Genomic DNA, 22527 nt, shown 5'->3' with positions numbered 1-22527 from the left:
TCGCCGACACAATCTTCCAATAGAAGGTAAAGTTGTAAGTAGTCCCAGCAAGTAATTGGATACCATCCTGGTAAAGAACTCCACTACGTCTTCCAGAAAAGGCCTAAGTCCTGTCGACTGCATCGTAATTTTGGAAGACGCAATCCGAGAGGTTTTTCGGTGCCGCACGATGAGATGGTCCAGCCTTCCGCGGCTGGAGCGATCTGGAATGCCGATTGCCGCTTTGCGCGCTTGGATGAAGAGCCATCCCTGGAGATCTCCTCGAAAGATGGGTTATAAATAGCCACTGGTGTTCCGGCAGTGGACGGTAAGACCGTTCCAGAAAAGGTGTTCGTCGGCACTTGTTGGCCTGGGGTTGGAATTTGAAAGGTCACACCACTTGAGGTGGCGATTGACGCAATACTGCTGACAGGAGTGGGAGATGTAGTGCTCTCAAATGGTGTGATGGAGGCCGAGCTTGAAGTGGTAATAGGAAAAGTGCCACTCCGGGAGGCAGTTGTGGTTGCTGGAATGTATCCAGAAACGGTCGTCAAAGTCGGTGGGTGCCCCGCACTAATTTCATACTGATCAGGGACATCATCACCCTCGCTGAAATCGTAACACAGATCACCATTGTCAGCGGCATCATCGCCATCCACGATGCTGAGCCACACATTCACAAGAACCACGAGGGGTAATAGTCCTTTGCAGCCCATCTTAGAGGTCAATGACAATCGTGTCCTAGTTTTAGCATAGGTATAGTACAGCGACAATCCCAATGATCTCGATCTTGAAAGCCAAATGCTTCATAAGTACATAAGCCGAAGACTGTCACCGCACGTGGGTATAGAGTGGTTATAGCATTGGTCGGTTTTATTAGGCTTTTGGAATTAGTCACGAAGGACTTCCACGCATCTAGCTTGATAGCGCTCCACTATCCCCCGAGCTCAAGAACCTGACCGAACCTCGAACCCTAATTTACCTGAGGTTCACTGGCCTGTAATAATTATCAGTGAATCTGCATAGAAGACGTGGGTAATTATCGTGGTTTCATGAACGAGCAAAATGTTACAGCCATTCATCGGCCGTCCGCTGCAAGTCAATCTTAAATACTTGAATATAGCAGGGAGTATATGCCTCTAGAATGTCGATTTTCATCGGCGGTTCTTGAATGTAACTTGAAAAGATAACTAGTATTTTTTATCAGCGGAATGTCGTTGTAAGTACCCAATCACTTCAACACGCCCCTGTTCCATAGCTAGCTGCAAAGGTGTTTGCCATGATTTATCGAAAGCTGAAATATCAGCCCCGCTCTTGATTAGCAATTCAACCACCCGAACATGTCCATACCAAGATGCTAGATGTAAGGGTGCCCGACCTGACATATCGATAGCAGAAACATCGGCGTCGTGCTTAAGAAGCAGCTCAGTCATCTCAACAAGGCCATACCCCGAAGCCAGATGCAAAGGCGTTCGTCCATCATTGCCTTTGATAGACACTTTGACACCAGGCTTAATAAGCATTTTAGCTACCTCAAAATTCCTTTTGCATAAGGCCAGATGTAACGGTGTCTGCCCTGATTTATCGGTAGCTGAAATATCAGCCCCACCTTCAATCAGCAATTCAGCGACCTGAATATGACCATGCCATGATGCTAGATGCAAGGGTGCCCGCTCCAAACCATCCGCTGCAGAAACGTTGGCTCCTTCATCAATAAGGAGCTTGGCTACCGTGACATGACCTACTCTTGAAGCCTGGTGCAATGGTGTCATTCCATCTTTGTCGGCGGCTGAAATATCGGCACCACGACCAATAAGCAATGTGACTATGTTAACTCGCCCGGAGGATGAAGCATGGTGTAATGGTGTCTTTCCATCTTTGTCGGTGGATGAAATATCGGCATTGCAATACATAAGCAATATGGCGACCCCATCTCGCTCTAAGGATAAAGCATGGTGCAACGGTGTCTTTCCATCTTTGTCAGTGGTGGAGATATCAGCACCACGATCAATAAGCAATGTGGCGACGTCAACTCGCCCGGAGGAGGAAGCATGGTGCAACGGTGTCCTTCCATCTTTGTCGGTGGTGGAGATATCAGCACCACGATCGATAAACAATGTGGCGACTTTAGCTTGCCCAGAGGATGAAGCATGGTGCAATGGTGTCCTTCCATCTTTGTCGGCGGCGGAGATATCAGCACCACGATCGATAAACAATGTGGCGACTTTAGCTTGCCCAGAGGATGAAGCATGGTGCAATGGTGTCTTTCCATCTTTGTCGGCGGCGGAGATATCGGCACCACGATCAATAAGCAACATGGCGACGTCAACTTGCTCAAAGGATGAAGCATGGTGCAATGGTGTCTTTCCGTCTTTGTCGGCGGCGGAGATATCGGCACCATGATCAATAAGCAACATGGCGACATCAACTTGCTCAAAGGATAAAGCATGGTGCAATGGTGTCTTTCCATCTTTGTCGGTGATGGAGATATCAGCACCACGATCAATAAGCAACATGGCGACATCAACTTGCCCTAAGGATAAAGCATGGTGCAATGGTGTCTTTCCGTCTTTGTCGGTGGTGGAGATATCAGCACCACGATCAATAAGCAACAAAGCGACATCAACTTGCCCTAAGGATAAAGCATGGTACAATGGTGTCTTTCCGTCTTTGTCGGTGGTGGAGATATCAGCACCACGATCAATAAGCAACAAAGCGACATCAACTTGCCCTAAGGATAAAGCATGGTACAATGGTGTCTTTCCATCTTTGTCGGTGGTGGAGATATCAGCACCACGATCAATAAGCAACATGGCGACATCAACTTGCCCTAAGGATAAAGCATGGTACAATGGTGTCTTTCCGTCTTTGTCGGTGGTGGAGATATCAGCACCACGATCAATAAGCAACAAAGCGACATCAACTTGCCCTAAGGATAAAGCATGGTACAATGGTGTCTTTCCATCTTTGTCGGTGGTGGAGATATCAGCACCACGATCAATAAGCAATGTGGCGACTTTAGCTTGCCCAAAGGATGAAGCATGATGCAACGGTGTCCTTCCATCTTTGTCGGTGGTGGAAATATCGGCACCACGATCAATAAGCAATGTGGCGACTTTAGCTTGCCCAGAGGATGAAGCATGGTGCAATGGTGTCTTTCCATCATTGTCGGCGGCGGAGATATCGGCACCTTTTTGGACGAGCTCTTCCGAAACGGCGCGATATCCTCTCTCTATCGCATGCATGAGTACTGACTTTCCTTGTTTATCTCTCAAATCGAAATCACAATTCTCTGTGACAAGAAAGAAAAGCGATACTGCCTCGTTCCCGTTCTCAACAAGCTGAGGCAGAATCCCTCTCTTTTTACTAAAAGTGAAATTTCGACTAGAGACATGTTTATTACTAGAAGTTGACGGCAACAGGCTGCAAAAATGTGCGAAAGAGAACTCCGGCATTTGCTCAGCCCGGAGTTCTAACATGGCCTGAACTGTAGCGCTACTCTTCATGGCCACTGCTGCAAGAATCGGAAGCCCGTAGCGTTCGTCTTCTACCTCGAAATAGGACTGACGAGGCCGGTAGGCACGAACAAGCGCTGGCGTATCAGACTCAGCTAGGATATATAAGAGACTAGCTTTGGGCGTATAACGACGGGTGTCATGTTTTTGAAGCGCATTGTAATGCCTTATCCATTCAGGGAGCGGAAAGTGGGCCAAGAAGTCTCCCTGGCTTACGCCATAGCTCTCTGCTTGATCGGCGTGATAAAAGATGCTGTGATTGGCATATTCAAGGAACGGAAATTTGAGATTTGTAGCTTCGCGGGACGATTCTCCAAGCCTAATCACCGCTTCCATGCCCATGTACCTGAGGCAGCAATGCTTGAGTGCTTCGTGACTCCGACCAGGGATGTTCGTTCCGAGATGGGGGAAGACTCTGTCCAGTCCACCCTCCTTTAGCAAAAAGTCCCTGACCGATTCGTGTATGAACTGGATGGTTGCCATCTTGGACTTGGTCAATTCAACTAAACCCTTCGAGTTATTGAGGATATACCTCTGCACATCGTCGTCCGAGATATCATCTGAATGACAGTCGGGCAAGTACTGGGGTTCGAAGCCAGATAAAATTGCAAAGTACAACTGCTTTGATGTAAGGGATTGTTTGGCGAATAGCACCCATTGGATGCACAGTAGAAGCGCATCCTGGTGATTAGTATCACGAGTGAGGATATCGCGGAATAGTTCATGGAGGTCACCGGGAAGTTGTCGGAGCCGTTCACGTAGGGTGTGATTACAGCCAGCATCATATTCCTTGTTCAAGATATCCACCACGAGTACAACCCACATGAAGACACCAGAGGCCTTCTCCTGAAGGTCAGAACGAATTTCCTCGGCGAGCTTGCTATGGCCAATACGCAATGCACTGTTCAAGTACGTGGCTATATCGGTTTGATGTTCGTCTCGCTCCTCAAGAATGATGCTTAGTCCCGTATTGACGGTGATATGCGGATAATGTCTGCTTGCGAAACAGATATACAGTCGCTTTCCGATGTGCACCATATCACTCAAGAAATCGACCATTGCTCGAACCTCGACTTCTTCACACTCGTCGAGTGCATCGATCAAGCAAATAACTGGTATTTCGCCCAGGTGTTGTACAACTTTCTCAAACAGAGATTTCAGAGACCCAATATCCCATCGGCGACCTGGTCGGGATGTATCTAGTAGGTGTTGCAGTTCGGGCCGAGTTTCGAGTAACTGTAGCAAGAGCGATCTGTACAAGCCGACGGTGGACTTCTCCAAGTCATCGCCCCTGGCATTGAAGAAGAAGGAGACAACAACATCATTGCTTCTCTTCTTGTGAATCCGAATCTGTGATTGCCCAAGCAGAAACTTCATCAACGTCGACTTGCCGGCTCCAGGCTTCCCCTTGATCCACAAAAAATTGTTGCCATTATGCTCTGGATCCTTCTCTTCCCATGTCTTGTATATTGGGGTTTGCAGAAACCACCGACACGTAGTGGCATGCGCATTCTTGATGCTCAAATGCCGGGCATCTATCTGATCGAAGCGTAACGTCTCGAGTAATGATCGTCTATGGTCGTTTGGTTCGTTCGTCGTTGCAAAATTGTTGACAATCAAGTCACGCCCGACATCGACGCTACCATTCTGAACCTGAACACCCGAACCGTGGAATGTACTCGACTCGCTGCGATTATATCGTTGACTCCATAGTACATCGTTGGGGAGCTCGGCTTGGTGGCCTGTGATGGTCACATCAAGTCGTGGTTTCTTAGCCAGTGGCTCCATGCCTTGAACATTATGCAAAGGGTCGCATCGTTGAATCGAGGCTGTGCTGTGCAGAGCTATCGTGTGGTTGATCCCGCATCAGGGTCATGCGGGATTGACGGTGAGTTTGGTCTGAAGGGGCTGAGCTACGTGGCGACTGGATGGTCAGGCTACGCTCGACTAAAAATGCAGTGAAAATGCGGACCACAGCTCTGGAGGCGGATGTCCCATCATATGACCGTTTTAGCAGCAAGACTGTCCGCATTCATGAAGTGCGCCAGGGCTGCAATGCGACTGCCGTCATTTTGGTTGTAGCGAGGAACGGATATGGCGTCGTAGAATTAGTCGGGGTCACTTGTGTGTGCGGGCCGCGCCGTACTTCATATTTAATTGCTTGACCTTAATCTCGGTCATTGTCATAGACGCTCTAAACGCGACACTAGCGCGCGTCGTTAGGCCTGGTTAGTGCCAATCTAGCTCTACCGCTTCCAAGCGTTCGTCAAGAGCAGACCATGTACCAAACGAGGTCAACAAGTACAGTCAGACCCTTACGGTTTGGGAGAGATCTGAGCTTGCCGTAGACTGTAATCCAGTCAGAAAGCCGGAAATATGGAGGAGCAAAATGCACGGTCGGGTAAATGCTGCTTGATCTGCATTCGAGCACTCGCGCCCGATTCGAGGAAGCATACAGAGGCATTGCAGACCGTCTCGAGCTTCCAGGACGATCCGATCCCAAGGCTAATATCCTTCAGCTTGTGTTTAACTGGCTTTCGGACGAGGGAAATGGCAGATGGGTTATGGTCCTGGACAATGTCGACGACGACAGGGTCTTCTTTCCTAATGTGGGAAACCCACAGCAAGCCGAGGATGAGTCTACACCGTTGGCCAACTATCTCCCACAAACTTCGAACGGATCCATTCTAGTAACTTCGCGCAACAAAGACGCCGCATTTAGATTGACCGGCGACTCGAGAAACATCCGAGAAACTAAGAAGATGGACGAACACCTGGCACTCCATCTCTTTCGCAAGAAACTACAAGCTGTCCCAGCCCAGGCTGAGGCCGGTGCTCTCATACGTGCACTCGAGTGCATACCCCTAGCGATTACGCAAGCTGCAGAGAAGAGTCTCTCGTACTCAGCGCTCATAGGCTGAACGGTGAGAAAGCCTAGGGCCATTTCAGATAAACGAGGGTATTTGACGCGAAGAACATGCTAGTACTGCAAAGGGTTAGGGCAATATGCTATGTCTTGTGACTCGTTGGTACACCAAGCAGCGTATTCGTCCATCCCCTCCGTGATACGCACAGCCTGCGCTTGGTTTTGGATTGCGATAGCACGCTTTTTGAAGACATCCTGCTCGAAGGGATCGTAGTAGGTACACTTATCTCCTACAGCTGGTGTCGATAGGGAGGCTGGCGAGAGAGGCATACGCTCCTTGTTTTATATACTCAGTCCCAGATATCTTGAACCTTTTTCTTCGCAACCTTGACACAATCATGGTGTTCTTTCCATTTATCTTGAAACCAGCTCCATCGTAGCGGTTTCGTCTAGTTCTGTCGATAAGAAGTCAGTGAGAAAAGTTTATAAGAAGGCGTTGGCGGAGTATGGGAAGATTATAAAAGCAGCAATTAATAACCCACTTTTATAGTGTTTATCCAGCTTGTCCCAAGCCAAATTGACGCCAATACGGAACTGCTCCGGGTCACAACTGCTTCGGGTCAGGTAATGACTCCGCCTCTTTCTTCTCCTTCTCGAGTATTTCTAGTAGCTTTTCCATGCCCAGAATTACGTCCCATACGTTACCGTATGAACCCTCATAGCCACGGTGGCGACGGCGGACCTGACCGTCACCCTCAAGAGTCTTGATGACCTTCTCGTACTGCAAAAGAATATGCTCAAAACACTCAAGGGCTACCCAGTCATTATCACTTAATCTGATTTTCTTAAGAAGGAAGCGAGGCCATTTCTTACCATCCTTAAGGTTGCCCTTCTTCGTAAAGTTCCAACATCAACCTCTACAACTATTTTTCTTGGCGCCCCGCTGTTAGGGCGCAACCAGGAAATCAGGCTATTTAGTGACGCGCTTAAAGTATATCCCTAGTATCTCTTGGCATTTGAAAATCTTTTCGATCTGAATGACAACGTCTATAGGTAAGCCGTCTGGCACCCCCGCTTCCGCCCCGCGGGCTATATGCGAGCGGGCTATATGCGATAGAGCTTCTTCCTTTCGCGCTCCGAGGAAGCCAAGCGGCCCCACCACCCCGAGCAGGCTCCGCCAAGTCCTGCTGAGTGACATCGCGAGCAGAGCAAGATTATCGACATCCTCAAAGCAGAGAAAATTGAGGAGTATGTTGTGTAGCACCATTACAAGCTGCGGGGCTGTCCACAAAAAGTCATGACAGCCGAGGGCCTCGCCGTCGATATCGACGAAACGGCCGTCGTCAATGAGGCGGAAGTTCAGACAGGCGTGAGGCCGGTGAGGTGTGTCCTATCTAAGCATACATCTGATAGCGACGCAGAGACAAACTGGCTCGTCTCCTTTACCGAGGATATCAAACGGCCATTCAGGCTTTTTGCATACTCCATGACCTCGTATCTTCTACGCTAGGATCCTCGGGTTCCCCAGTGCGGAGACTGCTTCTTCTTTCATGGCCGAAATTACCGGTGCTGGAGGAGAATTTGCGGAACCTACGCCCGACCAATGCACGAAGGCACCTGTAACAAGCTAATCCCCAAATGTGTCAACTGCCGCGGCCCGCATGCTGCCAAGTTTGAGAAGTGCCCGGCACGGCCGAAAGTGGTGAGAGGGGTTCTCCGCAGGCCGTCTGCGGAGCAGCTACGCGAAATACGCCTGGCAGGTGATCGGGCGAGGTCGCAGGCATTTAGTTCTGCGAAGGAGAGTACTGCCACTCCGGGCACTGGCATGATGGAGGCCGTGGGCGATAGGGAAAGCGCTGATGCGATGCAAGTCGAAGCCGAAACATGCACGGCTCACGAGAGCCAACAGGGCAACAATGAGGATACCATTATCGTATGCCCATGAGTGCAACTAGGAATCAGACACAGACACGACGCGGACACCTTGTTGTGCACTGCGTGAATGCGGCAGGGGGGCAGCGGAGCATTGATCCGACTGAATTAGCTCTTAACCTGGCCATGATCTAATGCCTCACTTCTTTGCGGGTTGGTAGAATGATGAATAATCCAGTGCGAGACAATTGTCAGGCTCGGCATGGCTGTTATAGGCTGTCGCAATGTTATAGACTCGAACAAGATGGAGGAGATCACCTGTGGGCTAACTCCTCAGGGACAGCGAGGCTGAAGATTGCTTTAGAATTGACGAATTCTTTATTTTTTGGTGTTCGCGCAGCTGACTCGCGAGTCAGCTATAACTTGCACAAACTCGTCCAACTGATGGCCGCCACACGAGTCGACCTTGCTGTATGATCCGCTGCGTACAAGTCAATGGGATTTTGTCACAAGTCTGACGAGTTGGGGTAGCAACTTGCACAACCTTGCCGGTGTCCGTCCCTGATATGCAGGACAAATGTAGTATGAATCAGTGAAGTTCAAACATGTTCATGCTGGTGAAATGTTGTGAACTTTCACTGAACGGCACCCAGAGGTTTGAGATCTGCCATAAGAGCATTGCATATCTCAACAACTTCGCCTTGGCATTGCTGCATTCCCTCGTTGCTGATCTGCTGTGGTGATCCTGCTGTAACTTTCTTCCCCTTATGATCGGCCAAAATTGCCGCGAAATACCAGGCGAGAAATCGTTGCCAGTGTAAAAGCTTGGCACGTGATACAGATGGCAGAACCGCAGGCTTCCAAGATACCGTCGTTGAAATTTTTTTTTCCGCAGTGGTCCAAAATGTTGTAGTTAGGTTCCTTTTGGAGAATCGCGAAGCTACATTCTTGAAAAGGAGCACGCGTGCGAAAAGAGCTTTTTGTAATATAATTGACTGAAGCACATATCTCCGTCAGTGCGAATCCCGCCCGAAAGAGGGGCAGGAGCGCAACGAATTCAGCTCACCTTTTATTACGCCTCTATAGGATTATGTCCCGAAGCGCGTCCCATGGTGACTTTCCTGATCCGGGGCCGCTCCATTGAGAAACCACCTCTCTTCATCATCCTTCGTCCGTGATCGCCCGCTCCGGCTATCTCGGGCCAAGCCATCCGTCCCGCCTCCCCTCCCTCGAGGACACGGAGTTAGCCCATCCATTGAACAAGTGATCATAGTCGGTCTCTTTTGTCTCATCTCTGGTTATCTGCCCTGGATGCCTAGACAATATGGCGGGCTCGACCTCGAAATTCACTGGTGGGCTCCTCATCGTAGACATAGGAGAAGAAATGGTTGCTCTTGTCTCGTTGGGTCCCCATCCTCTCCAGCTGGAGCGTGGACAATTGGGGCGGACCGATGGCCGCGTTGGCCAGCAATGTCTTATGAGAATGCTCGCGGCGGGGATACACGAGCATATTAGCCCGATCGTAACCTCGATCATACTACCGTAGAGCCACGTTAGCCCGCTCATATCATGTTTTGCCAGTCTTCAAAAGCTCACACAGTTATGTTTTGGGCCACAAAGTCTGATGTAACGTCAGTTGAGTGTACGAAATTGATGGCCAAGTAAAGACGGAAGACCGTCACAGCAGTGGCAATCCCTCCAGCGCTGAGCAGCGCAACAATCTTGATCTTCTTCCGTATAGGCGTGCGTAGCGACCAAGTTAAGGGAACGGGTATGAGCAGGATGATAAAGTCGGTGAAGATGGCAAGAGATATGTCTGAGAGGAAGATCTTGCGCTGGTTGAGGCATGTACCGTGCACAGAGCTGTCCCAGTAGGCTCTGACGGGTGTGCAGACGACCGTTTTGGCAATCTGAATCGGGAGGTAGGCGACCAGGAGTGCGAAAATGAAGATGTGGATACTATTAGCGACGCACTCCCTGACCGCAAACACCCGGGCAATGAGCAACAGGAGAGTGACTTTGGTAAAGTACGCAGTCGGGCAGTAAACGATCGATCCGGCGTAGAGCCACTGCACAAAAGGCGCTGTGTAAATACTACTAAGGGTTCTTATCGAAGAGTCAACAGGACCGACCTTCAAAATCTGCGAGTACGCCTCTCGCGATACGTCCCATGCATGGTGGCCTTCTCCATGGTGCGCCACTTCATCCCAAAAACGTAAGCACTTCTGGCAGCCCCGCGGGAGGACGATTGTTCTTACTCAGATAGACGGTTGCCGAGTACAGGAGCATCAAGGCCTGTCGCTGCTTATGAGTGTTCGAGTGTGATACCAATGCTGGTCGGTCATACCCAAGCTATTGTACACGTTCCTTGAATAACAAGTCAGCCACTCTTTTTCCGTCAGAGATGCAGGGTCTGCTCGATCGTACCATCTTCAATCAGGATTTTGCGCGTCACCCAGATCTTCACGTATACGCGGGTAAGGAAGAAGACGGTCGCGAGGACATCGCACACAGTGACCCAAACCAAGAGCAGCGCCCGCCCGGCATCCGGTGGGTGCGCCAGGTCTGGGATGACACCAGATGGAGGTGGAGCAACCCCTGGATAGCTCGGCTCAGCGCTCATTCTTTCAGCTACCTACTACGACGTGGGACATAGAAAATAATCCCGCATGATTGTTGCTCGTTCCAATCGAGCGCTTCAGATGAACGAGAAGGAAAACTCGCCACTCAATTGCCTCGAGTGCTACCTTACCCTATTCATGAAATCTCCAATGTGCCATAGCACCCCATCTTCCATACATCATCTGAACGTGGCGACTAGAATGAAAGTCTCAGTAAGCAACATCCAGATCTCTCAGTCCTCTCGGTCTCCCCAGCAGAGGACCAACAGAGCGTGGCGGACGGTTGTATGTCATCGCCAATGAGGGGACAGTTTCGGTAGAACTGGTCAAGGACTAGCACTACCAAGGTTTTGGCTAAGCGTTTGCGCTGCGTCATACATCCACCACATTCAAAGAGTTGAGTGCTGGGCCACCCTAAGTGCCGTTGAGCGATTGGCAAGCTAAACTGACTTTGAAAGTCCCACTTTCGTGAATCCGGACGGATCAGAAGTTAGACAGACCTATCATGAATTGGAAACCGGACCTAGAAAGTAGTAAAATAAGGTTATTAAGTTCGCTATTCAAACCGGGAGACCAATACTTTTGTCAAGTACTATCGCTTGAGCGTACACAGTGAAGTAGAGGAATGTAGTTAGTGAGGTGTCCGAGTCTCGGGCCTTCTCGGATCTGGAAACGTAGTTGGTCTTTGCAATAGCAGCGGCCTCAGCGCGAGCCCGCATGCGCTTCTGAGCCCTACGGTCGTGGCAGCATGGAAGACAATGAATGCAATAATCGCGATCAGGACGATGGCGAAGATGATGGCGACGATATTGCAGGAAAGCGTCATGCCGTCTTGTCGATACATGCATAGCTTGTTGCCTGACGAATCCTCGTCGCAGTATAGGAAGGAGGCGCACACCATGGTGGTGGTTTCGACCATGAGCAGTCATACTGATTTGTCGCGTTACAAGATGAGACCGTGGTCACGGAAGCGGTCGAGCCTGGCCAGCGACGTATTGGTGGTTGCGGCTGAAGTTGTGGCGGCGGTCGTACCAGCGGTTTGACTGGCAGCACACAACTTCTACAACTATTTTTCTTGGCGCTCCGCTACTAGGGCGGAACCAGGGAATAAGCGGTTTAAAATTAACATCCCTAATTCTCTTGGCATTTGAAATCTTCTCGACCCGAATGACAGCGTCTATAGAAAAGCCGCCTGACACCCCCGCTTCCACCCCGGGGGCTATATGCGATAGAACTTCTTTCTTCCGCGCTCCGAAGAAGCCAAGCGGCCCCACTACCCCAGCAGGCATGCTTCAAACATGTCGTGCGGCAGTAGACCCAATTTGCAAAACTGTCAACTTTTTGCGAGCCAACATGTACGGCTGCTGCGCGCGCCTATTTCCTGGCTTTTTTTATACAGCTACGGAACCAAGCGCTGCGTCATGAGTTCTTCTCGTGGGTGTTGGACTTGTAAAGGTGCTGCTGCTACGGACACACTCTATAGTCCCGTGTGTCCATTGGCTAGTGTAATGTTCTAACGGCAATCTTTAGACGCGTCTCCGTCGATTGTTGGAATTCAAAACTAGTGACCAGCTTGAGATCCACATCCTCAACCTTGACCCAGGTACTCTTCGTCTTTGGAGAGCCCTACCACTTCATCAAGTACCATATCGTCCCCGTCTTATAGTTAGACGCCACAAGCTTCTCTACTGCTTATTAATTGTCCTCTAAATTCACTTGAGACGGTCGATCAAAACTCGACTCACACCTTAAGCTACATGTCCTTATTCTATCCGGTAAGGCGCTTCGGAGCGAGCTAAAGAAATAAGATAACCTATAACTTTGTGCGCGACAATGTACTATAAATAGACATTATCCTTTGTTTCTCTATCACGTGTATAAGTCATTGTATTCTGCCACTGCTAAATCGATAACTATATCCAATGGGCTTTTGTAAGACATTGCGATGGAGTCTTTCACGCAGTGCCGATAGTAATGCAAAAGACACTCGCGTAAAACAGATACTCCTAATGAGAAAAGGTTTGATGCGATTGATCACTTTCGGTGCGCTTCCGTAAGAGTAGTTACAGGTAATATAATTGCCGATATAGGCTTTGGCGTATCGGATTGCGTTTACGTTGTCCTGTTTACTATTAGCTCGGAAATGTTTAGCGGTTAGTAAAACAACTTTTAAGTACTTATCAGATTCGGTCTTAGAACAGCCGAGAGACGAGCACTCGATATTTGATGCGCGGATCTTCACGTGACAAAAAACATACTATTTTAACATCTTTTCTCCATTATTAACCCTTGAACAGAGAATAATCATGTTAATCTCATATAACCGCGATAGAACATGTCCTACTCTTACGCTGTTAGAAGAGATATATCTTTATCGTGGACACTGATTTTTTCGCTTAGAAACCATGCGTAATTGCGGAAGTGTGCTAGAATTCGCGATTTTATGAATCAATACGCTCCGACCTCTCATCGTTTCTGGCACCCAAACCTAATCACTATCTTGTAGTCAATGCTAAAGAAGCGCATGTTTTCTTCTGAATTTGTGGCTCAAGATAAATTTCCTGATATCTTCGAAGCGCGCAAAGTGGCTAACTCCAAGTATGCCAAGGCAAGGCACATCACTGAGACCTCCAGTCCAACCCAGTTTAGCGAGCCAATGGCCAATGCTAGACTTATGACTCATGCTTAAGTGTATGCGCTTGCCGAGAAGTACAATATAAAGGATCTCAAGTCCCTCGCCCTAAAGAAGTTCAAAGTTGCAACTATGTGTGAGCATGACAAGGACTAGGTAGAGAATTATCTCATTACTACGGAGGAGACATCTACATGTACAGTTGACACGGATAGGGAGTTGCGGCAAATTGTATTAGAGACTTTTAACCAACAGCATAAACTGTTAGATGAGGACAGAGCGTAGGCTCTTCTCAGAGCTTGGTAGTTTGACATTTGACCTTCTCATATACAAGCACCATCAAAAGAACCCGAGCTTCAGCTGGTAATGTTAATAAAAGACCACCCGAGCAAGCGAGAGGAAAAAAACTAGTAGTAGAACTTGCAAATTTAGGTAATGTAGGACACATCGTCGGAATTATCCTCTAATTAGAATTGTACACCGGTAGGCCAATTTATTCAACGCCCGGGCGTGGACCTGATGAATCTAACACTCATTACCCCTTATGTCCATGAAGGGTAAGCCAATTGATCCGATTCGTAATTTGAGTTGTCCATTTCCACTCTCTCTGCCGTAACTGAAGCGAAATCTGGATTCCTCGTTGTTTCTAGAGCCTAAAAGCTGCCTCTTGATTTGTGAAATCATGGATTAAACCAAGGAAACAGCATCATCCATGATATACTTTTGTGGTCGACCACGCTTCCGCTTATTCAAAGCTTTCGAAATGTCGTTATGAGCTACGTATATATCGTATGCTTCTACATTTTCTAGCTTCTCTGATGGTTCCTAAGTAGACTACGGGTTACCATTCTATTTGACGCGTAATTGAAGTCCTTGATTGTTGCATTTGGTGATTTTATGGTCCAAGATACACTCCACATGATACTCTTCATCTTCTGTTGAATCTCTTACTTGGAATTGGGCATTAGTTGCCGTTCCCAGTTTCGCAGAAGGGTCTTCATTGGTCTATAACCCGTATCGTAGCTTTGCAGTTGCACGGTCTTTGTGTCTATGAGTTGCGTGTGAATCCCAAGTGAATTGAAGTTGAAAAGTCGTCTGGCCGTTCACCGTTATACGTTTGAAAACTGCATCCTTAAGCGGCCATTTCTCAAATCTCGCTGTAGGTATCTCTGTAGTCTCTTCGTCCTCACCAGAACTTTGTGAGGATGGTGGGCTGGTAATGCTGCGCCGGTTAGAGTGCTTTCTGGACGCAGCGCCGGCCGAGCGATTCAGCCGTCGGGTAGGTATTCCTAGGGTTGCATGTGCTAGAGGCCTTAATTTGCGGCGCTTGTGTTGAATTGGCTGGAACTCGTCGTCATCATTATTGCCCTGGCATTCATCCGCGTCCTCGTCGTCGGAATCGACGACGGAAGTGATGGGAGAATGGTGATTTTTGTAGTGAAGTACCGCCGTCCTCACTCTTAACTGCCGCTTGGTTGTTGGCTACTCTTTGCGACCACTGTCGTCTTCCGTAGCCAAATCACAGTTAGGCGTGTTAAGTCGACTAGGATCGTCTTTCAGCCGTGGTGAAGAAGGCGTGGAAAAGCCGCGCGAGTTGCGCGGAGACTGAAAATCAACTCCGATCGATGATTCCTTAGCAGTCTCGTAGTATGTGGCCCGGCCAGTAGATGCCTGCAAAGTCTCACAGGGAACGCTGTTAGTGAGACCTGGCAGGTCAAGGCTCGGCCAGTACTGCTCCGGCTGCGGCCTCGGTGAGGCAGGTGAAATTTACAGTGGCACTTCTGGAGAACTCTGTAGACCACCTGGATGTTAATATTGGCTTAATGCAATTGATACAATATCATCGAGAGCTTCTTCTGCGGGGTCCGACTCTGCGGGGTCAATAACGGTGTCTCTATCGTCACCAGCATCGATGTCTTTGGGACTCTTGTCTATGGCCGTGTTAGCCTTGATGTCCATCCAGGCACAAGGAGTATGTGTACGAACCGGAATTGATCATATTGTTATCTTCGACTCTATCGCGTTCAGGACTTAGAGGGAGCTTTTCAACGCGTGGGAACATGGCATCGGCTTGGCTGTTATCAGAGTCGCCATAATCAGACCCCTTATCGCTTGAGATCAGGATTGCATCAACTTGGGAGACTTTGGTTGCGGCAGATCGAGGATCGCCTGTCCTGTCCTGTTGACGGCTTGATTTCATACCTTTAGGAGCTGTAGACGGAAGGAGGTTAAAAAAAAACTGGCTATCCAAAGAGATACCTGCTATCGTTCTTAGGGGACATGTTAAGTGAGAGTTCTACTTATGCTGCGGTACGGCGCGATACCACTTTGGGCGTGCCGCGAAACCCGGCGGAGCCAACACCGCGTCCTCTACTTTTCTCAAATAAATACCTTGGTTTTAAAAGGCTTAAGATAATAATTTTTTTTATTAATAATTATTATTAAAGGAGACTAATTTAGTGACGCTTTATATTTAGTTTATTTCTTAGCTACGAAATAAAGTAAGGGTTATTTATTACGTATATTTTTTAACGAAATAATAAAGATAATATAAAGCTTTTATTATGTTATTAAGCCCTTTTTAACGCTTTATCTAAAACTAATTAAAAGCTTATTATTCTCTTTTAATTAAATATAAGCTTAGTCTTAAAAATATTTATCTAAGCTTTATTAACCTTATCTGTGGCAATATGGATGACTATAGATGGCCACAGTATACGGGGAGCACTCCGTACACTAAGGCGACGAGCTCGCGGATCACCGAACTTGGGAAGTGGTGATCACGTGCCTAAGCCAGTGGGTATATGCCCACTTTCTATACACCGATATTCTCTTTTGTAAACTCAGACTTCTATATACTACTTGACAGTACCTATACTATCATTTCACGCTTAGAGCGTTACACATGCGATCCCACGCTCATGCGAGCACCGTATTCACTATCCTATGCTCGAGTAGATTTAGGCTCTTCCTTCCAGTGCACTATACCAGACCTTCACTACAACAGATCTCTATATCAACTGTAGAAACTGTCATATTACCTTTTATTAATACGACTTTATTATAATATTAAGGATAGTTATTGAACCAGGACCACTGCCTTGTCCCTTGGTTAGGGGCCTCACGACGAACTCACAGGCTCGTTCGTGGACTGATCAATAAGTAATGAGTGGAAAGGATGAGTTCGATAACCAAAATAGTATTAATTAGCAACAACGAGCCATTCTCGTTGTCTTCCGAATGTACCACTGCAAAAACTAACGACTGACTGTTCAAAAGTGTGAAAATCATGATGAAGAAAACTATCTATAAGTCCCGTCTCTCAGACCTTATAATCAGGCCGAGAACAACCCCGAAAAAGGCCGTATGACCCACTTAGCCTTCCTGCTGTAATAGTGCAGCCAATACTCACTACTTCATTATACTCTTAACAGAAGAGACGCCTGAAGAGCTAATTATAATAATAATAATAATAATAATAATAATTACTTAGTTAAATGTAAAATAATCGCAAAAGTAATATGAAGATTTTAGTCTAAGTAAAACAGAGTGAAAGACGAGTTTTTATAACCTTTAAACCTGGTGTGAGAGTATGGGTGCGGATAGCACTAAGCAGTGAGAGTTGACAACACTGGTGTGAGACAACAAGCCTACAACGTCACGAACTGTAAAGTTGATATGGGCTTGTAATATGTCTTGTCTTGAAAGCTATTCTAGGTACAGGTCAGAGAGATCTGTCTATATACCTGTCATATCCCACAGCCCCGCTGTGGGTACTGTAACACCTGGTAATAAGAGTAAATGTGGAATGGCTTCTCCATTCATTTCTTTCCGTACAGTGCGGGCGACAAATAGATCTATTCAGCGCTATCGTACGAAAGGAAGAAGGGATTCTTCCCATCGTACGCGATCTACAGATAGGGGTTTGGCCTATACGGCTGCAAGCTGCCGACAGCCACGGTGTGGCTGTAGTGGCTTGCCGTCAGTACGCCGGTAACTAGCTAGACTATATGGTCGTGCGAGACCGCGGATAACCATATTCCAACAGAAAATATATTTTAAACACGAATTACTAATAATAATATTAACTTTAATAATCTCTAAACATAACTTAGTATTTTGCCTTCGGCCTAACACATATAATAGTAAAAGGTTAACAGTCTTAGTTTATATAAATAAAAGCCTTCTTAGAGAACTATTATAGAAGATAAAATATTATAACTATTATAGATTATGAGCTCGAGGACCAAGTTTAACTCTAACATAGAACTGTCTGTCCAAACCTTGAGCTGTCTCTCATATTCGCCGTGAGGCTGTATTTAATGGACCGAAAGAGCTTCGATGGTTAAGAAGGTAATAATATGGTTAGAGCTTTGTAAATAAGCTAACAATTCTGGTTATAGACCAATGAGTGCCGTGCTCTCGTAGTTGCTTCCGACCATGAGTTCTAAGGGGTACACGTGACGTTGACTTAACTCTAAAAGCCAACACTTCATTTTCGCTTTGTATTAGCTAAACCTGAGTGTGAAAATAACCCACATTTGCAAGTCAGAGCCACACCCGCTGACGAACACCAATGGAGGCGTCTACGCAGTGAATAGACTCATTTCCTGACTGTACGCATTGAGCATATGAACCCAAATGTGGGTCTGCATTCCACTTCGACCGCCCTAGCGTTACAGAACGATAGGCGAAAAAAGACGTGTGGGGATGTTGAACCTATAGAGTGGACCGTAGGCCGCGTGTAGCATTACGCTTGCAGAAGATCGGCTCTAGAAACCCTCTAGAAAAGCACGACTGTACGGTGGTCCAATAATACGGACCCGGCACGATGCAAACCTTATAGACATGAAGAAGTTGAGCGTCAAATTCTGAATCTGAAATCTCTTTCAAGCATTTTCATTCGTTATACCGTCTCTCGCTGTCTCTCATTCATCGATTTGCATTTAGTCTATCTACGCCATGTCTTGCGCTGATAGTTACACCCCCAAACCACTCACGGATATCTTTACAAATGATACTGATATTGACCGAAGACAATGTGTGCGTACAGTACCCATGAAGGTCCTCATCTTAGGCCTAGGTCGGACAGGAACTGCCTGTAGGAACCTCACAACCCACCCACAATCAATGTTCTAAACGCTAAACGACTTCAGCATTACAAACTGCCATGAAACAACTGGGCTACGTCGATACGTATCACATGTATAACTGTTCTATCCAAAATCCTCCAGACGCCCTGCTCTGGATGGACGCGATGCGAGCCAAATACGATGGTGTAGGCGAGCCGTTCACCCGGCAAGACTGGGATAAACTCCTGGGAAACTGCCAAGCAGTGTGCGACTGGCCAGCTGTGGCGTTTGCGAAAGAGCTCATAGAGGCGTACCCTGAGGCTAAGGTGGTGCTGAACTGTCGCGATGTCGACTCCTGGCATGCGTCGACCCTGAAGACCGTCTGGTGGCGGGCCACCGACCCCGAGCTTAGGATGCTGTCGTACGTGAGCTGGGCTGCTCGCATGTATCAGCCCATGTTGAAGAAGTTCTTCGACACCTTCTTCGAGGGCGATTTTCCCAATCGCGGCAAAGATATCTTCCTGCGGCACTATGAGGAAGTCCGGAGCTTGGTGCCCAAGGAGAGATTGCTCGAGTACAGAGTGAAGGAGGGCTGGGCACCTTTGTGCGAGTTCCTTGGAGAGCCCATACCCGGCAAGGGGCTCATTCCTTTCCCCAACAGCAACGATAACTCGGATTTTGTCGCGCGTTCACGCAGGAGGAATCGGATGCAGATGTATAATGTTGCATTGTACTATGCCAAGAACTTGTTGGTGATTGGACTGCTTTTGTATATATTATGGTCCTTGTTCGTTTAAGCCGTGACACTGGGCTGCAATTTGTAATGGCGCACAGCCTGGGAAAACTTTTCGGAGATTTATAGAGATAGAGAAACGATACCCATTGATTATGAAAGTCAACAAAGCTTCTTGAAAGTACGTCTTGCATGAGAATTTGCAGGAAAGCTGCAGGTGAACAAGTCTGGTTGCGGGATGCGATTCCCCCTCGCCTCCATCTCAAGCAGGCACTCGATGCGCCAGTATATCAGCATTCACGCTTATGGAATTAATATACACTACGGTTGGTGATGTGGAGAAATACATAAAAGACATCTGGTCCACAAATAAGAACTACATTCACCAATATATCAGATTGAATGCCTTGTACCCCTTGAACGCTTGGATACTATCTTTTCCATGATCTGCTCGAAAAGAAATGTTGCAATGTCAGTTCGTCATGTTGTGATTTTGGAGCTAATGAGAAATTACTCTAGTCTAACCTTAGTGTAGTGTAGAACTTTACGGATACTTTTTTCTAACAACTCTGATTGGCTTGCCAGATATACCGAGAGATGTAGAGGGTAGATTGGTCGGGGATAGGGCTTCTGTCAACCAACTTGCCTGCCAGACGTCGTGCGCCTCGCCCTGCGTAATGGGGTGACGAACTAGGTGGAGTATCGTCGGAAAATCTGATGCAAAACCGAAATGATAGAAGGAGACAAAATGATTGGAATTAAGTGGGCAAGTGATCGCGTGGCCTGGTGGGCGCTGCGGGCTTAGTGACCAACTAAAGGCTTGGCAACGGACGTTCCTCAGCTTAGTCTGGATGCTGCCAACGTAAGTGTACGATATAGCAGGTCGAGGAGAAAACATCTTGGCGATCTTTGTCGAGACAGTGAGACAGGTTGAAATTCAACTTTCACAACTTCTTCTCGTGTTTTTTTTTTGCCTGCTTCCCTACACTCGGTACACCCTCGCTTATTCCATCAACGTCTTCATCCAAACCAGCTAATCGTCCAGACCCCACCAAGAGCATAGTCTGGGCCAAAAGCGAGATCTGCGTGCGGATTTGATTTCCAAAATGACGGGCGAAAAGGCGGCAAGTGATTTCGTACTACCTCGCCCTGAATACTACATGTTGGACGAACTCTCGAGCCACTCTGATGCGGACGAGCTCCTGACACAAACCACCGACACCGAGTCATTACGGTCGCAATCAACAAATGGTGATGGACCAGTGTCTTGGATGTCGCTTCCCCGAAAGGACCAACTAGCTATCCTTTTTCTATGCCGACTCGTTGACTTCTTGCAAGTAGCATCGCTGCAGGCCTATGTTTTCTATCAATTGAAGAGCCTCGATGAGACGAAATCTGATGCCCAGATTTCTGGTCAAGCCGGTATCCTGCAAGGGTCATTTACAGGCGCACAGGTCTTGACCGCAATCCTATGGGGGAAAGCTGCTGATGCTAGTTGGTGTGGGCGGAAGACGGTCTTGATTGTTGGGTTGTTCGGAACCGCTGTATCTTGTTTAGGGTATGGCTTCGCGAGCAGCTTCTGCTGGGCCGTCTTCTGGCGCGCTTTTGGAGGCGCGGTCAATGGCTTAGTAGGAATAATGTGAGTGTCGTGATTTTAATGCTGGATTGTCACTAATCAGTCATCAGTCGCACAATGATTGCTGAGATTACTGTGGAGAGGAAATATCAATCTCGTGCATTCCTGATATTGCCAATGAGTTTCAATGTGGCGGGCATCCTTGGGCCATGTAAGTCTCATCTAGCATGTTCATGTCTTCAAAGCCACAGCTGCTCACCACATCTAGTACTCGGTGGCTATCTCGCAAATCCTGTTCATACCATGCCTTACCTATTTGCCGAGGGAGGTGTGTTTGCATCTAGATTGGTGCAACAATATCCGTTCGCACTACCAAGCGCCATTAACGCAATCTTCCTTACCATTACCGGCACTATTGTCTATTTTGGACTGGAAGAGACTCTTATTGCAAGAAGGGGTCGTTTTGATAGAGGACTATACATTGTCGATCGTGTCAAGCAGTTCATTTTTGGACGACCAATGCCAACCCATCAAGGCTATTCCCAAATCGGAAGACGAGATGAATCCCAGGATGGAAGCGTCGATCTGGAGGAGAAATCTTACACAGTCTCTGTCTCCGAGAAACCTCGTGTCCTTCCTTTCAACCGCATCTGGACGCGCAACGTCATCCTGACCCTCGTCACCGGTGCCTTTTACGATTTCCATCTCGGCGCTTTCACCAACCTCTGGACATTGTTTCTATCCACTCCCCGAACGCTCGAAAGTCTCGGCCACATTTCCTTGTTCTTCACCGGCGGTCTGGGGATGCCTGCATCCATGGTAGGCGGCGCTACGTCCATCCTCGGGATGCTCGGGATGCTGCTGCAGGTCTTCCTTTATCCACCTGTTCACGCCCGCCTGGGCACTCTGCGATCATTTCAGTGGTTCTTGTTTCTGTTTCCTATCGCTTACTTTCTGGCGCCGTTCCTGGTCGTGCTGCCATCATCTTCCGCGGCACCGGAAGCGGCGTCGGGTTTATTCGTTTGGGTCGGCATTGTCTTGGTGCTATTTTTTCAGGTCCTGGCCCGCACCATGACGCTACCGGCGAGCATCATACTACTGAACAACTGCAGTCCACACCCGAGTGTGCTGGGCACAGTACATGGACTGGGCCAGAGTGTATCCGCGGGTTTTCGGACTGTTGGGCCAGTGGTCGGCGGATGGTGGTATGGTGCTGGGTTGGATGTTGGCATGGTTGGCGCAAGTTGGTGGGGCGTCACTGGCATGTCTGCGTTGGGATGCGCGGCAGCTATGTTCATCTACGAGGGTAGTGGACATGAGCTTGATTTGGATTAAAGCTAGAGAAGTATAGTTCATCATTTTTCACATCACAGCATTTTCACAGCCACTCTCTTGAGCCAATTCGTTGCTGTCTTAGCTATGTAGTATAGCCCAGTGCTTATAAAAGATCTAGTCTAAGCCAAGCTCAATGTTGTTGGCGCTACGTAAGCTAGCGGGCATTTCCTCAGGGCTGGGGCAACTGAAATTCATGTAAAGTCAGTAACACATCCGCCTTTCGTGGCGTACTTTAAGCTACCGTGTTAGCGCATGATGATCTCGATATGTCCAGAGGGCCATTTCCATATTAAACCCCTTACTGGTTGTAAAGTTTTCGTCCTGAT

General features: G+C 47.9%; 8 protein-coding genes across 8 annotated transcripts; 3 read left to right on the top strand and 5 right to left on the bottom strand.

The window, feature by feature from the left end:
• Window positions 1–83: 83 nt before the first annotated feature.
• On the bottom strand, window positions 84–695 carry BKA67DRAFT_664937 (uncharacterized protein; the record flags this gene model as incomplete). The annotated part of the gene is made up of 1 exon (XM_046108470.1): window positions 84–695. One exon carries the CDS (start codon window positions 693–695, stop codon window positions 84–86), a length of 612 nt encoding a protein of 203 aa, XP_045951610.1.
• Window positions 696–2001: 1306 nt separating this feature from the next.
• On the bottom strand, window positions 2002–2340 carry BKA67DRAFT_586902 (uncharacterized protein; the record flags this gene model as incomplete). The annotated part of the gene is made up of 1 exon (XM_046104281.1): window positions 2002–2340. A coding segment is annotated over exon 1 (309 nt), but the record flags the coding sequence as incomplete, so codon positions are not given.
• Window positions 2341–2595: 255 nt separating this feature from the next.
• On the bottom strand, window positions 2596–5688 carry BKA67DRAFT_632487 (ankyrin repeat-containing domain protein; the record flags this gene model as incomplete). The annotated part of the gene is made up of 2 exons (XM_046105607.1): window positions 3071–5688; window positions 2596–2773 (listed from the first exon to the last, which is right to left on the bottom strand). Coding segments are annotated over exons 1-2 (2388 nt in total), but the record flags the coding sequence as incomplete, so codon positions are not given.
• A 30-nt stretch (window positions 5689–5718) lies between these two features.
• BKA67DRAFT_128662 (uncharacterized protein) lies at window positions 5719–6799 on the top strand. Its single transcript, XM_046094985.1, has one exon. It carries the CDS (start codon window positions 5900–5902, stop codon window positions 6413–6415), a length of 516 nt encoding a protein of 171 aa, XP_045951607.1. The 5' UTR covers window positions 5719–5899; the 3' UTR covers window positions 6416–6799.
• Window positions 6800–9423: 2624 nt separating this feature from the next.
• Window positions 9424–10855, bottom strand: BKA67DRAFT_527584 (uncharacterized protein; the record flags this gene model as incomplete). The annotated part of the gene is made up of 6 exons (XM_046098871.1): window positions 9424–9769; window positions 9829–10301; window positions 10365–10432; window positions 10491–10527; window positions 10580–10599; window positions 10660–10855. 6 exons carry the CDS (start codon window positions 10853–10855, stop codon window positions 9424–9426), a joined length of 1140 nt encoding a protein of 379 aa, XP_045951606.1.
• A 4112-nt stretch (window positions 10856–14967) lies between these two features.
• BKA67DRAFT_696814 (uncharacterized protein) lies at window positions 14968–15761 on the bottom strand (the record flags this gene model as incomplete). Its single annotated transcript, XM_046109361.1, has 3 exons — window positions 15472–15761; window positions 15322–15416; window positions 14968–15156 (listed from the first exon to the last, which is right to left on the bottom strand). The coding sequence occupies exons 1-3, from the start codon at window positions 15683–15685 to the stop codon at window positions 14968–14970; spliced, it is 498 nt and encodes a 165-aa protein (XP_045951605.1). The 5' UTR covers window positions 15686–15761.
• A 2686-nt stretch (window positions 15762–18447) lies between these two features.
• Window positions 18448–19354, top strand: BKA67DRAFT_527409 (P-loop containing nucleoside triphosphate hydrolase protein; the record flags this gene model as incomplete). Its single annotated transcript, XM_046098851.1, has 2 exons — window positions 18448–18586; window positions 18642–19354. 2 exons carry the CDS (start codon window positions 18448–18450, stop codon window positions 19352–19354), a joined length of 852 nt encoding a protein of 283 aa, XP_045951604.1.
• Window positions 19355–20546: 1192 nt separating this feature from the next.
• On the top strand, window positions 20547–22271 carry BKA67DRAFT_613959 (major facilitator superfamily domain-containing protein). Its single transcript, XM_046105419.1, has 3 exons — window positions 20547–20929; window positions 20977–21077; window positions 21135–22271. Exons 1-3 carry the CDS (start codon window positions 20562–20564, stop codon window positions 22199–22201), a joined length of 1536 nt encoding a protein of 511 aa, XP_045951603.1. The 5' UTR covers window positions 20547–20561; the 3' UTR covers window positions 22202–22271.
• Window positions 22272–22527: the final 256 nt, after the last annotated feature.

This window comes from Truncatella angustata, assembly GCF_020726525.1.
Source record: "Truncatella angustata strain MPI-SDFR-AT-0073 chromosome Unknown BKA67scaffold_12, whole genome shotgun sequence".
Lineage (NCBI taxonomy): Eukaryota > Fungi > Ascomycota > Sordariomycetes > Amphisphaeriales > Sporocadaceae > Truncatella > Truncatella angustata.
The sequence above is the reverse complement of the archived record's forward strand: the minus strand, read 5'-3'. Positions and strand labels throughout refer to the sequence as shown.